At 39.5% G+C, this 17,372-nt stretch overlaps 1 protein-coding gene across 2 annotated transcripts; it reads right to left on the bottom strand.

The window, feature by feature from the left end:
• Window positions 1-863: 863 nt before the first annotated feature.
• On the bottom strand, window positions 864-15,449 carry zgc:158689 (uncharacterized protein LOC791177 homolog). Of its 2 annotated transcripts, XM_044206917.1 has the most exons (16): window positions 14,909-15,449; window positions 12,778-12,909; window positions 12,533-12,677; window positions 12,307-12,382; window positions 12,102-12,188; window positions 10,690-10,751; window positions 10,271-10,342; window positions 9,818-9,955; window positions 9,039-9,191; window positions 8,139-8,315; window positions 6,764-7,406; window positions 5,832-6,033; window positions 5,313-5,375; window positions 4,662-4,830; window positions 4,475-4,515; window positions 864-3,712 (listed from the first exon to the last, which is right to left on the bottom strand). In XM_044206917.1, the coding sequence occupies exons 3-16, from the start codon at window positions 12,578-12,580 to the stop codon at window positions 3,640-3,642; spliced, it is 2,004 nt and encodes a 667-aa protein (XP_044062852.1). In that variant the 5' UTR covers window positions 12,581-12,677; window positions 12,778-12,909; window positions 14,909-15,449; the 3' UTR covers window positions 864-3,639. The 2 variants fall into 2 exon arrangements, with proteins under 2 accessions (XP_044062852.1, XP_044062851.1); XM_044206916.1 differs by lacking the exon at window positions 12,778-12,909 and having other exon boundaries at window positions 14,909-15,448.
• Between the last annotated feature and the right edge of the window lie 1,923 nt (window positions 15,450-17,372).

Here is a 17,372-nt window from a genome sequence, read left to right on the forward strand (position 1 = left end):
TTGTGCCACATTGTTTTTGTTTTGGATACATTCAATACATTTGGATTATTAGTACATTATAACATTACATGAACATTTCTGAAAATATTTTCTTAGTCTAATTGCCTTAGTTGAACAAAGCTTAAGATTATACCCTCTAACAGTGTTGTGTGATTTGGACTTGTCAGTGTCAAATGTCAATGGTTTGTTTACATTTTTTTTTTTTAAAAGTTGTTCGAAATTGTAACTTCACTATAATTTGCCCCACCTAGGCTGTTGAAATTTTAACATGAAGCTAAAAACTTAAGTCTGAATTTTTTTCACACGCCTGTCTTTAAACCTTTTAGAGACATTTGCATGAAATCTTTTTGACTTTCAACTCTAAGACAAATGCTTGGTTGGTAGACCACCATCTCAAGAACACCCTTAAATGTGAAACATATCAAATTATTCTGTCAGAATACATGACTCAAGTGTTAAAACTTCTGTTTGATTTTCCAGAGCAGATCATAAGAGTTTTGAAACTAAGCTTCAACACAACCCTGATCCTTCAGAAGAGGCTTAACTTGGCAAAGCTGTTTAAAACTGAATTCCTTGTTTCATACCAGCATTATTCTACTTGCATGAGTACAAAAGGTAGCAAAACAATAAGTGGAGCAGTGCTGCATGAAACCCTTTAAAATGAAGACCCAGCTGCTACAGTTAAAATATGCGACTGAGGATTATTCTGTAAGATGCCCGTGCCACTTCAGAGGCTTTTTAACACATCCACTTTGGATATATGTGATATTTTGCAATAATACTGTAAATACACATTTGAAAATATATACAAAAAGCTCAGTTGTTTTTACAAGTCATACATACAGAGTAACAGTGGACAAAGATTTCTTTCATAGAACTTTTATTTCACAACACGTCAATATTCAGTGTTTCAGGTAAAGAATGTCTTCCTCTGCAGTATTCATCATCATAATAATATATCGTCTGCAGTCACCAGGATTTCATGTCAATGCAACTCAGAGAACAGACTGACGGTCTGTTTACGTTGCTTCATGTTTTTTACAGAACCAAGGAACTGTAAACTATAAAATGGGTGTGCAAGGTTAAAACAATACTTCACTTTGGAAGAAGAGTTTTGGACTTTGGATAAGTTTATGTTTTTAGTGGCAGTGTTTTTGCAACCAAGCGGTAACAAACATATTTGAGCACATTAGCTTTCTGCTGTACATGCGGTGCCTCCATCTGCAGTCGTGATAAGAGGACAGCTGACAAAGTGTCTTTTAGACAGATACACATATACTTTCTGTGCACACGTACAATTTCCTGTAGAGCTGTAAATGTGTCTGTTCATTTTGCCATACATTTCTTGTTACATATTTATAAGATTTATATTTTTAATAAACTTCCCATGTATTTCTTACAGCACATTTCACACTTCAGATATATTTCCATGTTGTACATATACTACATTATTTCTCTGTATCAATCATTTATACACCCTAATGTTTGCTCACTTTTCATTAATGCACAATATTATTTGTTTTATAATATTTTTCACTGTATCACTTATTAATGGAACATTAATACTGGCCACTACAACAGCCACCAGTTACTCAAAGATTTGAGTCTAGATGAATCAATAATCTCAGTTTAAAACACATTCAGACCTATGCAGGTGAATAATAAGTCATTCTGTATTTTCAATGTGTGCACCTGTTCACAGTTCGAGAGAAAAGTTTGAATACCACAACAGACAGATAAGCCGGGGTTCTAGTATTGGAGGTTTACTGCTTCTGCAGCTTCTACAAAGTCAAAATGTTCTACCAAAGTGAAATATCATTATAAAAAGAAGTCAAATAAAAGTCATACAATCAATGTTTTAAGTACTATTTACAAGCATGAATAAGCATTAGCGCTATCATTTTACTGTCACCTTTATTAATGATGTCATACTACTCAAAGTAATATATATGCTGTTAGAAATGATTTACTACAACCCTTGTGGTTGATATCTTGATATCTTGAATCTTCAAGGTGCTAAAAGATCACAGAAACTCAATTACAACAGGAACATAAACCATTTCAGTTTGCACACATACAAAGTTTCGCCTTTAAACCACAGTTTTCTTGAGGCGACTACAGAGCTACAGAATATTACTTTGGATATCTCTAGTTTACCATAAACACTTGCTCAGACGTTGGTCAACTTCCCATATGCTTTCTTCATCACTTTCATGGATACGTTCCCCCATTAAAACTTAATCCTATCGTCTGTCTTGGCTTTCACATCTCTCTTGAAGATTCTGCTCAGTCTGACTGGTAAACTTATGACTACAATCAACTAGCCTAGATGTTGTCTAGCTTTAGATTTGGGACTGAAAAGTAATCAAGAAGACAGCAAATCCAAAGACTAAGCACGCAAATCTCTCATTCTTAACACTTTGAACCCTCCACAACATGCTACTTTCTAAAGAAAAACACTTCTTTCAATAATAACACCGTCCAAATGTTCAACTATTAACTGTCACAGTGTGAAGCTCATAAGCTTTTCTGTTTTTTGTTTTGTATGACTTGCTCCGTATTAAATAAGTATTCCACTGAGAAACTAACAAGTCTCATTCATCAATCATTTGAATAATCAAATTTTTGTATGTATTTTGAGTTCAGGTAAAGAGTTAAACTAATTCAAAAATCTACATTCATAAAATACCAATATATAACTTTACAGCAGCAGAATGTGTAGTGTTAACATGAACATAAGCTATAACTGATATAACACTCAAACAGCATTGCCCATGTTCAGTCATTTCAAGGTAAAAATTACACTCAGTGTGCCAATTTCATTAAAATATGCCAAGTCTCTCTCAACCAATCAACCATGTTTTAAAATAGAAAGGACACTTTGACTACATTTTAAAGTTCACCTTTATGAAACCAAGAAAATGCAACAATCTGGCAGCTTTTCTAAAAAATATAATATCGTAATAGCACTTTTAGAGTAGGAGCCTGTCCTCTTTCCATAACACTTCATTACAGTGAAGATGAAAGTTCACAACCTGCTATTAGGAGCCAGTCCCTAAATCAGCCCGACAAATGCCACTTTTCTGAATATGGCACAAAAACAACACAACACTAGATATTAAGGGTTACTTTGAGAAATAATTGCACTGTAAAACAGTAAGAGAAATAAGAGGCATCTTTCATAGGCCAGGAAAAACCTAAAAATGTTAGTTATTCTGGACGAGCAAGATACAGTATGTCGATCTCAAACACTAAGCTAAGTACAGCCAAACACCTTACTTCTGTTTAATAAAAACTAGCCTAGATTTTACTTTAATGCCCACATTCCACTCAAACTGAATTTTCAGATATTATAGTGGTCTTGTTTCTACTTTTTTCCTATGAACTACTTCAAAATTGAATGGACTGTAATCTTATTTATAACAGATTAGTCTTGACACATGAACCTTTCATACTTTGCTTTACAAATGTTCTATTCCTGCACACGAAACACAATTTGTATTTGATTAATTTGCAAAAAAGAACATCCAGAGTAAAGTACAAGTAAATTCAAAAGAGGATTTCCAGGATTCAACCTGAGGTTTGATGGACTGACAAACCACAGAGAACAGGATTGCTGCTACTGTGGGAATAAAACTCTCACTCAATGATGGGAGCTGAGCGATCGTTGGTGACAGTTCTTCTGAGTCGGACGTGGGCAAATGGATTGAGCCTGAAAGGAGGAAACGATAAAAATGAAAGCTATGACAATCACACATTACATAAACTGGCGATTAAAGAGGTGCTCCAGCAAGTTAGTATTGTACATACAGTGGTGGGAAATGTAAGAAACAGATAAAAAAACAAGAATAAATAGTCTATAGCCATGCTAGCTGCTCTTTGAGGATGCATTTAGGCACAGCGTGCTTTGGGCTAAATGCTAACGTCAGCATGCTAACATGCTCACAATGACAATGCTGATGTTGAGCAGGTATAATGGTTAGCATGTTCACCATCTTGCTTTAGCATGTTAGCATGCCAATGGGAATGTCATTAGTTTTGCATGTAATTGGTGACGGGGCAAGATGAAAAGTCACCAACGTCATTAGGAGTCATCCTCTGGGCACCATTAGGGTCTGTAAAAAATTTCATGGCGACCCATCTAATAGTTGTTGAGATATTTTATTTTAGACCAAAGTGGTGGACCGACTGACAGACCGACATTGCATCCCTAGAGCCACGCCGCTAGCTTGGCTTAAAAAGAATGGTCAAAATTGATGGCCAAGCGCCAAAATCAATGGATCCTTTCAAACTCCACACTCCTGGTTTGTAACGCAGGCTTTGTGTTAAAAATGTGTGATCTTTAAGCCCAACCCAAGATTGCTCAAGTGATCAGTCACTTATCAGAGTAATGTGACTAGTAAATTGAAATGGACATATAGAATTGGTGGCATGCCCCTTTAATGACACACACAGAGCACCTGCTAAAAGTTACCTGGTTGGGGAGGGTGGTGGAGAGACCAATTCTGAGGTGATCTGTAACATAAAGAATAGTAATATTACGAGGATATTTTTTCTATTAGGAAGCATCTGTATCTCTTCCATTAACAGCGAGGGTCAGTTGGGAGAACAGATTCACTCTTTTACTCTTGAACTCCTCCCAAAGGTTTCATGTTTCTGACCTTGTTGCTGTCGGCCATGCTGTACGGGCGCGGGCGGAAAGTGCTGACCCTCTGGGGAGGAAGGGAGCGCTCCTCCTCTGATTCAGGGGTGAGGGCTGGGAAACCTGGAGACACTAGCTTGTCGAGCTGGCCCGTACTGGTGCTGTTAGCCTTAGATAAGAAGAGGGAGCTAAAGGGAAGGTCACAGACAGAGAGGAAAGCGTATATAAGAAAAAAGACAAAGGAAACATGATGAGAGTTGAGAGACGTTGGTTTTGTGTTAATTTATCAACAATGCTGTTGGTGTTGGAGAGCAAAATGAATGTGTTGGGAAAGGGTGGTGGAAAGACTGTAAGTATCATTCTGCAGTTTATGAGCTCCTGTGCACTTTTCTGTGTGTCTGGCATGAAAGATGTTTTGATTTATTGAGAATACAGATGGAAAAGGGAAGGGTGTCATATAAGTTTCAACATGAAAATGACCCATTAAGTTTTCTCAGTGAATCAACCAATGTTATAACTTCCTCCTTTTCCTACTTTTTGTATTGCTGATATACTGAGTTGTAAAACCCCTAAAGGGAAGTGAAGGAGGTATCTCTTTCATTAACAGTGACAAAGTTCATCAAGAACCTTAAAACCCGCAGATTACTGTGTTTGTTCTGCTTTGACTTACCTCTCGAGGTGATCCATCTTACTGTGGTGTGGCTGAGTGTAGGAGAAAGGGAACCAGCCTTTCCTGTGAAGGAAAATTTTATATGTGACTACTGCTGAATAATAAAATGAGAGCAGCAAGACAGGGGTGTGTGTGATGAAGAAAACTCTCTTATCATATCGTCTTATATGAATATATTTGTTAACCTGGTGCCAGTGAGAAGCTTGCACTAAGAAAGAAAAAGATGTTCTACTTACAGTAAGCTAGAAAGGAGCACAAGGTTACGGGGAAGTGGTGTCCCTGACTTGTTTTGGTTTCTTGACGTCTGAACATAATCTTGACATTCCAGCCAGAACCAACTTCATTCAGCCTTGTCTTATGGCATTGAGACATTTCAGAGTCTTCTAATTTTGTGCATTATAACAATGCTAAACATTACAAGGCCCTTTCAAGTTATACAGCAGATCATTCAGTGGTTTTCTCTCTTGTGCTGTACATTTCAGCAAATTCTACATCAGTGTGTGAGTTGTAAAGCTTTACCGTCCAGTTCGTTCATTTTGACCGTAGTGCCACCCGTCTCTGGGCTCAGAGATGAGCAGGGTGATGTTGTCACCAGGTTGGAAGTGTAGTAAGCAAGCTCCGCCCCCCATGCCGCCGCCCTCTAACGCTCCAGGAGTGTGAGGGAACATGGCTTCCACACGTGTAGGTCCAGATAAAGGTAGCATCCTGGGGAGACTGGAGCCTAGGTAGAGGAGAAATAGAAAAAAGATTTTCATTAAGTCAAGCCATTCAATGTATTTATAACATAAAACTGCAACCATTTATATTCAGTGATAATCGCTATATACAGTATAGTAGTTTTCATTGTTAATGGCGGAATCCGTCAGTCCTGCGCTGAATTCAAATTGCCAGCCTACACAGGAGGGATTTGAAATGATGCATGCATGTAATCCAGTGTTACTGTAATTTCACTGATATCAGCTTGACTGCCAGAGCTGTATTAAGTTACTGTTAATGCAAACACAACATTTCCTGCTGCTGCTTCACATTAAAAGTATTTTTTGTCAGCAGATCAGTTGTAAATATTTTAGGAAGTAATGGAGCAACAAGGAGCAGCCACAGTGAGTGGTTAGATGAAGAGCTGCAGGCCAACTACTCAGCAATGTAACCAACTCCTTTAACTGTGCTCTGCTGCTGTTGTCGAATACTACCTATAACATGCACAGCATGAAGATTGTGGTTTGTGATGGAATTGTTTATTAAAACAGCGTGAGTTTGTTTGGCTGCACTGTAAACAGATACACCACCTCTTCTGCTGTATTTCTGACAACGTAGTGTTTGCTCCGCACTTGCTGTTACCGCAGTAACCACGGGTGTCGTCAAATCACCAAGGACTAAAGTCTTCAGGATTACAACTTTAGGAATGGGGATGGAGACACTCAAACATACAGAGGAGACTCATCACATCGTACCCTGAAAGCCACCCAGCCTCATTTCACTGACAGGTCTCCTCGGCAGTGGAAGAGTTGCTGTTGCACACATCTCAGTGGTCTTCAGCACCCAGGGATTGTGTGATGGTGATGAAGTGTTGCTCCCTCCTGGTCCCACCTGTTGGTGCAGTAACTGCACAGGAGTCATGGCCCTGGAGAGAGGAGCACTGTGGGGCAGTGGAGGACTGTGAGGAGCACTGTGGGGGATGGGGAGGGTCATGCCTTGCAAGGAGCCACTGGCCGGGGAGATCTGGCTGAGCGACATCACCGTGGAGGGGATGAGACACGGGGAGAGGTTGGATGTGTTGGTTGCCAGGAGGAGAGAGCTTTGCTGGGCCGAGCTGCCAGTAGTGGTGGGAGTGGATGAAACGGGGCTGGTGCTGCCGCTGGCGCTGCTGTCAGGGAGGGGGCTGGCTGATGCACTGAGGGGTGTGCTGGCGTGCTGAGGAGACGCTCCTCGTGATGAACCTCCAGCAGCTCCTCCAGCGGAGACAGAGCGGAAAGTCTGGGGGGAGCCCTGAGGGGGACAGGTTTCACTCTGGGAGGAGGAGGGGAGCGAGCGTTGCTGCTGGGAGCGACTGGAGTCTCCATTCAACAGAGGAGGGACTTCTTGAACAGAGAGCCTCTGAAAAACCAAGGACAGATACTGTTAACTACCAGAAATTACAAGTCACTATTAAAACTCTAATATTGTCAATGTCTTATTAAAGTTTCTAAGTTGTTGAATTTCTGGGTACAAGAGGTGTGGACTCGAGTCATGAATCTGGTGACTTTAGACTCGACTTGGCAAATAGAAAAAGGACTTTGTCACTCTGAGTTTGACTTTAACACCAATGACATGTGACTTCACTTGGACTTTTGACTTGGAAAGACTTACAGACTATGCATCCAAGATTTTATTAGCCTAAATGTTGTCTTTTAAAATCAGTAAACAATCAGCAATGTCTTAGCTACATATCTGTCATTGATGGGTGGCCAGCAGTAAAGTTAGCTTCCCCCTGTTCTATAATGACTAGTTTAGGACACAAATCAAAAAGTTAAGGACTTGTGACTTGATTTGGGACTTGACTCTGAACTTCATAGCCAAGACTTGAGTTACTTGTGACTTGCAAAACAATGACTTTGTCCCACCTCTGCCAGGAACAACTAATAACAGACTTGTTTTTGTGCTTGACCATCACCATACATGTCTGAGTTTATCCAGTGAGGTTTTGAAAGGGTTTCAAAATATCAGCCCACCATGTAATCCTTCTGTGGAAACCAACCACAGTGCAGCTGAGATTAAGAACTTTCTAAAACGCTAAACTCATAAGTACACATCAAACATCTGACACAGTATAAATAAAAATGATCAGACCTGTTCTGGCTGAGCAGAGCCCAGCTTGGTGTGGCGGAGGACCTCGGCTATCCCAGCAGCCCCTGAGCTTTGAGGCGCAGTGTGACGCAGCAGGTTTAGAGCGCGCTCTGGGAGTTTTGTGGGCTGAGAACATGACTGCTGCCAAGATGACAGTTTCTGCGACAGAAGCTCTCTCACCTGGATTACATTCAAAAGCACAAAAAGAGAAAATCACAACACTGTTAAAGGATAATGCTTTTTTTGCTATTGTCAACTCATCCCTGAACAGACCAAAAATGTACAATGCATTGGTCACAATACTTTCCAACTTCCCTACCCGGTCTGTGGCTCTCAGCCCCAAGTCCATTCATTGCTATTGAAGATGTAAATCTTTAAAAGTAGTATTAAGTATTAAGTTCCATTTCTATAAAATGGCTCAGTAATTCCTAAAACAGCTTGGCACTTTAGTTTTCAGCAAAGTGTAACTCAAACAGGAGAACATAGTGCATTTGTTGGGGACTATTTTCAGGTACAGATTAATACACATACTGGGATCTAGTGAGTATTAACAGCAGCAGGACGACACATGTGGGATCGATGCAAAATAAACTACAGTGCCCATGTTCATTGTAATGTTCACTGCCCATGTCACCCAGTGCAACAGTGTGGCCCAGTTATGTGTTTTTAGTAATTTTTGGACAACAATGACTATCTATGGCACAGAGGAATAAGCTAAATCAGGGTCTGATTACACATACTTGTTGGGATAAATTAATTGTTGATTTTAGTCCTTTCATGGGACTTGAAGACTTAATTTGAACAGTGAGACCAACCACTCAATTCATCTGGATTTCAAAATCTCAGCGTAAGAAAGCTGAAATGTTAACTAGCTAAATAAATAAGTAAATGTGAACAGATCACCTTGGAGTGGTAGTTAATAAGCAGTTTGGTAACACAACACTGTCTGTCCACCAGGAAGCAATATCGTCTCCTTTCCTCGGTGAGCGCGGACTTGTAACCCGTGGCAACCAGTGCATCCAGCTCGCCTTGGCGACGACTCATCAACTCCACAAACTGAAGAAAAAGTCAGAGAGATTTCACTGCAAAGCTGAACATGCTTACACATGCACACACGGTCCTGCATTCACAATCACATGCGTAGTACTCAAAGGACGGAGTGACCTTTAATGCACATTGTAAAGAGAGAGGAACAACAGAGAGACCTGGAGGAATATGTGACATCATATCCAGCTTGTTGCACAATGATAACAAAATCCAAATCATGAAGCACTGCCCTTTGCTTCCTTGGTGACCATTTCTTCCAACAAAACCATCCCCCTCCCCTTTGATTTCTCATTTTTACTCTCCAAGTGGCTAAATCTTTTCACCCTCTTATATCATTCATATCTCTTCCAGTAACGGCTTGTGCGCTAAATTGCTTGTTTTCTGAAAAATCAGCTGAGGAAGATTGTTCTTTAATCTTATTCACAGTGGCCTATTTCTCACACAAACGCTCACACACTGTGCTTTTTAATCTGCTGTAATGCTGGGTGAGATATTTAGGATCCATGAGGTTGGAGAGGTTTTTTTCCTCAAATGAAAGAGGTCACCGTGTCTTACTAACTTTAGCTTAACTTAGTACTTGAGTATTTTACATGTATTTTTACCACCACCCATGTGGAGCTCTGGGCTTCACTTACCTGCATCTCTCTGTCTCCATATTTGTTTGGGTGACGACTGCCCTGGCTCTTCCTGCGGAGTTTCTTCAGCTGGGACTGGCAGCGCTCGATAGACTCCGATTTAGACCTCCGCTCACTCTGATACTTCTTTAGAGTGGCCTGAGAGGAAAGTCAGATTTATTCTATTCAGATTTGTTATAAGTGTTGGATGAAACAAGGTTTGATAGAGCTAATATTTAAGATTTTAGTGTGGTTGTCCAAAACCCACTTAGTCCACTTTTATTTATCAAGGTGAATATGTTTTTACCATTAATCTGTATTTTACACAATTATTCTTATATATTTTCCATACTTTATTCAATAATTTCCACTATTGAAACTAACTATTTTAATCATTGCTTTTCTCCCAATTTATCAAAAGTGAATAGAAGTTTTGTCAATATACTGAGTGTGGGATGTTTTTTGTTAACTTACTGTGAGGTATTTAATATCCAGTTCCAGCTTCTGCTCCAACTGGGCGAGCAGCTCAGAGTGAAACAGCTTCAACTGTTGATGAAAAGATTCATATGCAGCATTTTAAATAAAGTATACTGACACTGCGACATCTACATGAAAGGTCTCGGCGCAATTCATCAAAGAAGAAACTTAATAATATTTAATATTTTCTTAATTAACTCTAAAAATGGTACTGTTTCTGGCCACTAATACAGTTTTACATTTTATATACATGATATTTTAAATGGTTGCTAAAACCCCTCAACCCTAACCCTGTGTCCATGTTTAATGAATGTACAATTTAAATCATAACTTCAACATTCAGCCACATGATCACAATGTCATTATTTGTCTGTAACATGAAATACTTTGTGCAGAGCAGCTGAGCTCAGTCTTACCACATCTTCCAGCTGCACCTGAATCTGTCTGTGGACCTCGGCCATCTGAAACAGCGTGTCTCCTGTGAGGAGCAGCGAAGCGCAGGACAACAGTGAAGGCAATCAGTATTATATACGATTTAGACTGAAAACATAATCAGCTGCTTTTATTAGTTACAGTGCAAAAACTATCGCCGTTTACAACAGTATCAACATCAACCAGTGGTGGAATGTAACTAAATACATTTACTGAAGTACTGTACTTAAGTACAAATTTGATGTACTTGTACTTTACTTGAGTCTTTTCTTCTCATGCCACTTTATACTTCTACTTCTACTTCACTACATTTCAAATATTGTACTTTTTACCTCACTACAATTATTTGACAGCTTTAGTTACTAGTTACTTCACAAATAAAGATTTTTGGAAACAAAACATATGATTGATGACGATTAGTTGATTAATCGTTTGACATCATCGACAAACATTTTATGGTTTCAGCTTCTCAAATATGAGGATTTGCTGCTCTTCCTTTTAATTATTATAATTTAATTAATTTAAATAATTCATTTTTAATCATTTTTAGGTAGTGAAGGTGTCACTTTGGCCTCTGGGTAATTGTGAAAGCATTTCTCACTATTTTCTTAATTTTTACAAACCAAACAACCAATCGATTAATCGAGAAAATGATCAGCAGATTAATCCATAATGAAAATAATTCAATAGTTGCAGTCCTATACACAACAGTAAAATCCTGCTTTTACATGAATGCAGGAGCAAAAATAATCTAATGATATAATATATAATAGTATAACAGTCACAGCTTTAAGTACATTTTCCTGATTATACTCACATACTTTTACTTAAGTAACATTTTCAATGCAGGACCTTTACGTGTAACAGAGTATTTTTATAGTGTGGTATTAGTACTTTTACTTAAGTAAAGGATCTGAGTTCCTGCTCCACCACTAACATCAACATACATGCAGGACAACACATACAGACGACACATCAGTAAAAATGTCATAAAACTTGCTGTTTTAACACAAACTCTCATGTTCAAAGTGTCGGTCAGCTGTGAGTCCCTCCCTCGGTCACAGAGCGCTGTAGTATGTGGTGGCTGGCATCTCGCCCTCCGACTCTCCTGCCTGCCTCCCCCGCTGTTTTCAGCATTACAATGAGATCATGTGGTGTTGTTAATCTCCCAACAATGACCCTACTCTCTCCCTTTCTTTCTGTTCTCCCTCCCTCTCTCTCTGCATTTCCTCATTCCCTCTTGTCTTCATCTCCTCCCTCACACAACACATGCAGCAGACTATTTTCAACTTATCTCCAGCTGTCACGTCAACTCTCTTCACTTTATTAGGTGCCATCGCCAATTTTGTTTTATTTTCTCCTCAACTAAGTCCTTTTCCACCAGTCGCCCACTCACCCAGCTCTTTGGAGCCTTGGCTGTCGCTCGCCAGTTCTCCGAGTTTCACCAGAGCATCGAAATACCCTTTGGCTGCCACAGTTACCCCTGAAGAAGAGAGTGCATTTTAGGGAAAACTGAAAAATATCCTGTTCTGTGATTCAGTGACTTATAACTTCACTTCACTCAGCTAAGAGGACAAATCAAAGGCCTGTGTTTGACTGACCTGTCAGGGCTTTCTCATAGTGTTTCCCCATGGTGACAAAGTTCTTCAGACTGGGGTTGAACTGGTCCAGAATCCCCTGTTGGCAACAATACACACAAATAACAGGACACGTCTAACCATTTCACTACACACTCATGATTATGTATGTGACAAACAAAACCAAAACCAGATCATATCTTTATGAGGTTCACTGTTGGGGCAGATGAGACAGACAGTAGAGTCATACCTTGTAGACATTTTCTGTCATCTTGTTGACCTCTTCTGTCCGAGACATGTTCCTTCTCTTGGTTACGTCCTGCCACTATGTACGTTTGTATTGTCTTGTCCTCCTGTTGTTCAGGGCCTTAAGCTTTACAGCAGACAGCAATCACCTAAAAGAGAAAAGATGAAGAAAAAAATACATGCAATTAGTGATGATTGATCACAGTGACTCTTAAAATTTACCCCAAAACGGGCGCCCCGGTAGCTCACCTGGTAGAGTGCGTACTGTGTATCAAGGCTGAGTCCTTACCGCAGCGGCCCGGGTTTGAGTCCGGCCCGGGCCCTTTGATGTATGTCATCCCCTCTCTCTCCCCTGCCTTTACTGTCTCTCTCTACTACTATCTAATAAAGCAGAAATGCCAAAAAAAGCAAGAGCTGAAACGATTCGTTTATTAGTCGATCGACAGGAAATTAATCGACAACTATTGATGAAAATGCCAAACATTTACTGTTTCTAGCTTCTCATATGTCAGAATATGCTGCTTTTCTTTGTCATAAATTATACTAAACTGAACATATTTGGGTTTTGCTGGTATTTTATAGACAAAACAATGAATCGATTAATCGTGGAACTCCACAAGTGTCAGGCATTTGTATTGGTCCATGTGTACACAAAACCTCCCTTCTTCCTTGCTGTTAAGGAGTAACTACAAGATTTCACTGCACAAATCCTTTCAGAACCTCATATTTACTAAACAAGAATCTGTACGTGACTATTCAGGACTGTCACTCTCTCTACGATGGACTGACAGTGTGAGATTTAAATCCGCTAGAGGACTGTTAAGGCCACTGAACCATCAGAACAAGTGACGAGGATGTCAGACCGTCTTGGGTTTTGTCTGAGGGCAGCAGTGTTATTTTCACATGCATCTCCTCTGTGTCTCAGCTGCCAGTTACTACATTATCGCTTCACAACATTACGGCAACCCAAATATTTCTCCTAGACTTGAGTGCCACACAAGTTCTACCATTTCAGATAAGAACAATGGGCTTCTCCAGTCCAAGTCACAGGTGTCAGAGCACTGAACAAACATGCGACAACCATGTTTCCTTAGCTGAGAGGACGATCAAGGGGGAACTACTCCGGGGTCAAAGGATTTCCAGTCTGGATTTAATGGAAAAATGTTCACTCGGTTTTCCCTGTGCAGCCCTCCTTTGTTATCACAGCGAGATTACAGAGAAAACGTTGACCCAGATCAACTAATGGTATATGACACAAAGAAAACATTTCCAGACTCTTGCTCATTAAGGCCACCCTGGTGTAATCTGCAATTTGCCAGAGGAGCTGTAATAGTCTGCTGTTCTGCAGACAGAAAAGTTGGAGCTTTGTCCAAACTTTGTCTTTTTTATTTAGTTTGAAGAGCTTTGTAAGTGTGCACATTCTTTAAAATGATGAAGTGAAATACTGAAGCTAGATTAAGCATTTATGTGTCTATATTCTCAGTTTAGTGTGGTTTAATTCTAAGAAATAAAGTGTTATTTGTTTCAGGATGCAACAGGAACAGTCTGCAGGTGGTTGAGACACTGATACAGAAGGTGCATTCATGTGGTTTGGCCTCTTTAAATGTCTTCAAATGGTTTGGAAGCAAACATCGCATTAAAAATCACTTAAAGCTGCAACAATTAGTCTATTAAAAGGACATTTTCAAGCAAAAATGCCAAAACTTCCCTAGTTCAAATGTCTGATTTGCTGTTTTCTGTTTTATGAGATAGGAAACTAAACATATTTGGGTTTTGGACTGGTGGTTGGACAAAAACAATTGTAGACAGTTTTCACTATTTTCTGACATTTTATAGTTGCAGCCCTAATGTCACTACAAAACTTTAATTCCCAAGAAATGACAGAAAAAAGAAATTAAAAGGATTCATGCAAGACTTACAAATAATTGTGCATTTTAGTGGTTTTGAAGGTATCTTGTCCTGTTTTAAAGGTGAAATGCAGCCAGATTCATGCATTTGCTTCTGGCATGTCTCTAAAGATCAATTAATGGAGCAACATTGCAGCTAAAACAGTAATCCAGTGCTGAATGAGCTATTTCTTCCGCACCATCTCATCTCATTTCAGCAACTACATCAAAGCCTTTTGAATTACTGAGGCAAATGCAAAATAACCCCAAAAAAGGACAAGTAAAATACATCATGCTTGCCCATAAATATAAGCATGATTAAATAAGATAACTACACAGTGGATGTTTTTCCTCAGTAAAAGAATGGACTCTGCCATTTGCCCACACAGTGCAGCTCAGTAACAGCTACCTGTTGATCTCAAACTCTCAGCTCCACTTCCATTTGTGAAACAGTAACATATAATTCAGCTCAAAAAAAAAGAAAAGTTACATACCTTTTCAGATCTCATTGTGGGAAACGATAAAGGCTTCCTGCGTGTCTTTGAGTGTTAAATGAACAGTACAACACCCACTCTTTTCTTCTTATTAGGCTACTTTCCCTCTCCGTTAGTTAGTGGGGGGTTGTTTCATCCAGCAGGGCACTAAATCTCAACTCCCCTCCACCCCTTTTTTTACATGGCCTCTCCTCTCCCCCCTCTCTCACACACACACTTTCTCTCTCTGCCTCTCTTTTACTCCCAGGAATCGGGGTCAGATATCTGGTGCCGTTCAGTACCTCTCCTCATTACTGAGCCGATTACCGACATGCCTTCACGCCCGCAAAAAACAAAAACTGTCCAGAAACACCACCGACTAACCCCCGCCCAGTACAACCAGCTCCCTGCCGTTGGAAACCACAGTCAGCCTCCCATTCTGTGTCTGCCTCTCTCTGGCTCTCTCTTCTGTCACTCGGGCAGAATAACAATGAGCCAACGGGATCTCGTCTGAATAGGAGCAGGAGGAGAATAATGACTTGAACTTTTTAAGCCACAGCACAGGCAGGCCTATGACTGGCCTACATACACCCATCACTATATTCCTGCTCCCCGTTCTCAGAGGGGGGGACAGAGTAGGAGGAGGAGGAGGAGGAAGAGGAGGAGGCCCCTGCATGGACTCAGACCCTTCATTTACTGCAATAAACAGCTGAGAAGATTAAAGGCTAATGTGGGGCATAAAGGTGCTGGAGAGGAGAGTTTAAAGTCCCAGAGAGTTTAGGCTCAGTTGTAGCCAGTGGTGGAAAGTAACTAAGTACATTTACTCAAGTACTGTAGGCTACTTAAGTACAGTTTCTGAGATACTTGTGCTTTACTTGAGTATTTCCATTTTATGCTACTTTACTTATCCTACTTCGACAACATTTTGGAGGCAAATATTGTGCTTTTTACTCCACTACATGTATTTGATACCTTTACTTAGTTTGCAGATTCAGATTATTAATACAAAATATAAATCAACTAATAAATTATGATGTATTATTATATGTTAAGCTGCCCAGTAGTAATTAAAATTAGCTCCACATTTACACAGCTGCAACATTAAAGTGATGAACACATTAATTAATCAATAATTATAATCCAGTAATATAATATATAGCCTACATTATTCTGAAATGGGCCATTCTGCATAATGAGTACTTTTGGTGCTTTAAGTAAAAGTTTATGCTAATACTTTTGTACTTTTACTATAAGATTTTGAATGCAGGATTTTTACTTGTAACAGAGTATTTTTTACACTGTAGTATTACTACTTTACTATTACTAATTTTAAATACAGAACTTTTCCTTTTAATGCTTTTTTATTTTTACTTATAATGTATGTATGTGTATTCACCTTTGGCCACTAGAGGGCAGAAGAACTCCAAAACATGCTGACAGACACACAGCCCTGACATATCACTGTTAGTGATAGCTATTGGCTAACATGTTAGCAAGAAATTGTACAATACTTTCAAATCCAGCAGACATGCAGCAATATTATCATCACACTAGAGTTGTGTTTTGGTAATTTGACAAATGTAAGTCCAATATTCACTCTCCTCTTAGCTCTGTTTTGTACTCCATTAACTTTTATCCTGAGAAAAACATATTTTGCTTGCTACATTAACTTTACCCAACACTAGCTTCGCTAACTTTGTCTGTTTGCTGTATGATACTAATAGCAGGTGGCATACAGTGGGTTTATCAGCGCTGCTGTTGGAAACGGGGCTGAGGAGAGAGGAGAGCAATGAGACGCGATATTTCTCTGTGAGTTTGTCACTACAAGCAACCGCTTTCACATTAACTAGTCATGTGCTTTAATGTTAAATACAAAATGATTAATGCAGAAAGAGTAAAAGTATTAATTGTGGGAAGGATGGGTTTCACAGAAATGCACTCCATATACTGCTGGCTAGTCTAAACTCTAATAATAGTAATACTATATGATATACTTACTATAACTGTCAGATAATTGTAGTAGAGGAAGGTATTTCCACCTAAAATGAGGTGGAGTGGTCTCCAGACTCAAGTAAAGTGTCAGTGCTTTGCAAACTGTATGTACACATATATGTGATTTTTATTTGTCACAGCTAAACTCTGACTTGCTCTTGAGCTCCATTAAATAGATGTACTTATTTTCCAGTGACATAAAAATAACTTTGTAAGTTGACATCACTTCACCTGTAGGAAATGCAGGTGTCTGACTGAAGCTGCCTTGTGTTGCAGTTGCAGGTTTTCCCCAGAGGGTGGCGATAGTGTGACATCACTTCCTGCAGCACTTCACATGCATGAGACTGAACAGCCAGTGTGGTGCAACAAGTGCAGACTATAGAGTTACACTGTACTACAACAGTAAAACTGTCTAAATCTTTAAGACCAAAACAGGCAGGTAGGAAACTCATAGTGACAAACCCACACTGTTTTACAAACACATCATCACTGC

This window comes from Siniperca chuatsi, linkage group LG9, assembly GCF_020085105.1.
Source record: "Siniperca chuatsi isolate FFG_IHB_CAS linkage group LG9, ASM2008510v1, whole genome shotgun sequence".
NCBI lineage: Eukaryota > Metazoa > Chordata > Actinopteri > Centrarchiformes > Sinipercidae > Siniperca > Siniperca chuatsi.

Excerpts from the sequence above, each read along its gene's own strand:
- zgc:158689 (XM_044206917.1), bottom strand. The coding sequence starts at position 12,580 with ATGTCTCGGACAGAAGAGGTCAACAAGATGACAGAAAATGTCTACAAG. Across the intron at positions 10,343-10,689 it reads AGGTGCAGCTGGAAGATGTG|TTGAAGCTGTTTCACTCTGA; the intron begins GTAAGACTGAGC and ends TTTCATCAACAG. Across the intron at positions 6,034-6,763 it reads GAGGCTGGGTGGCTTTCAGG|GCTCCAGTCTCCCCAGGATG; the intron begins GTACGATGTGAT and ends TCCTCTACCTAG.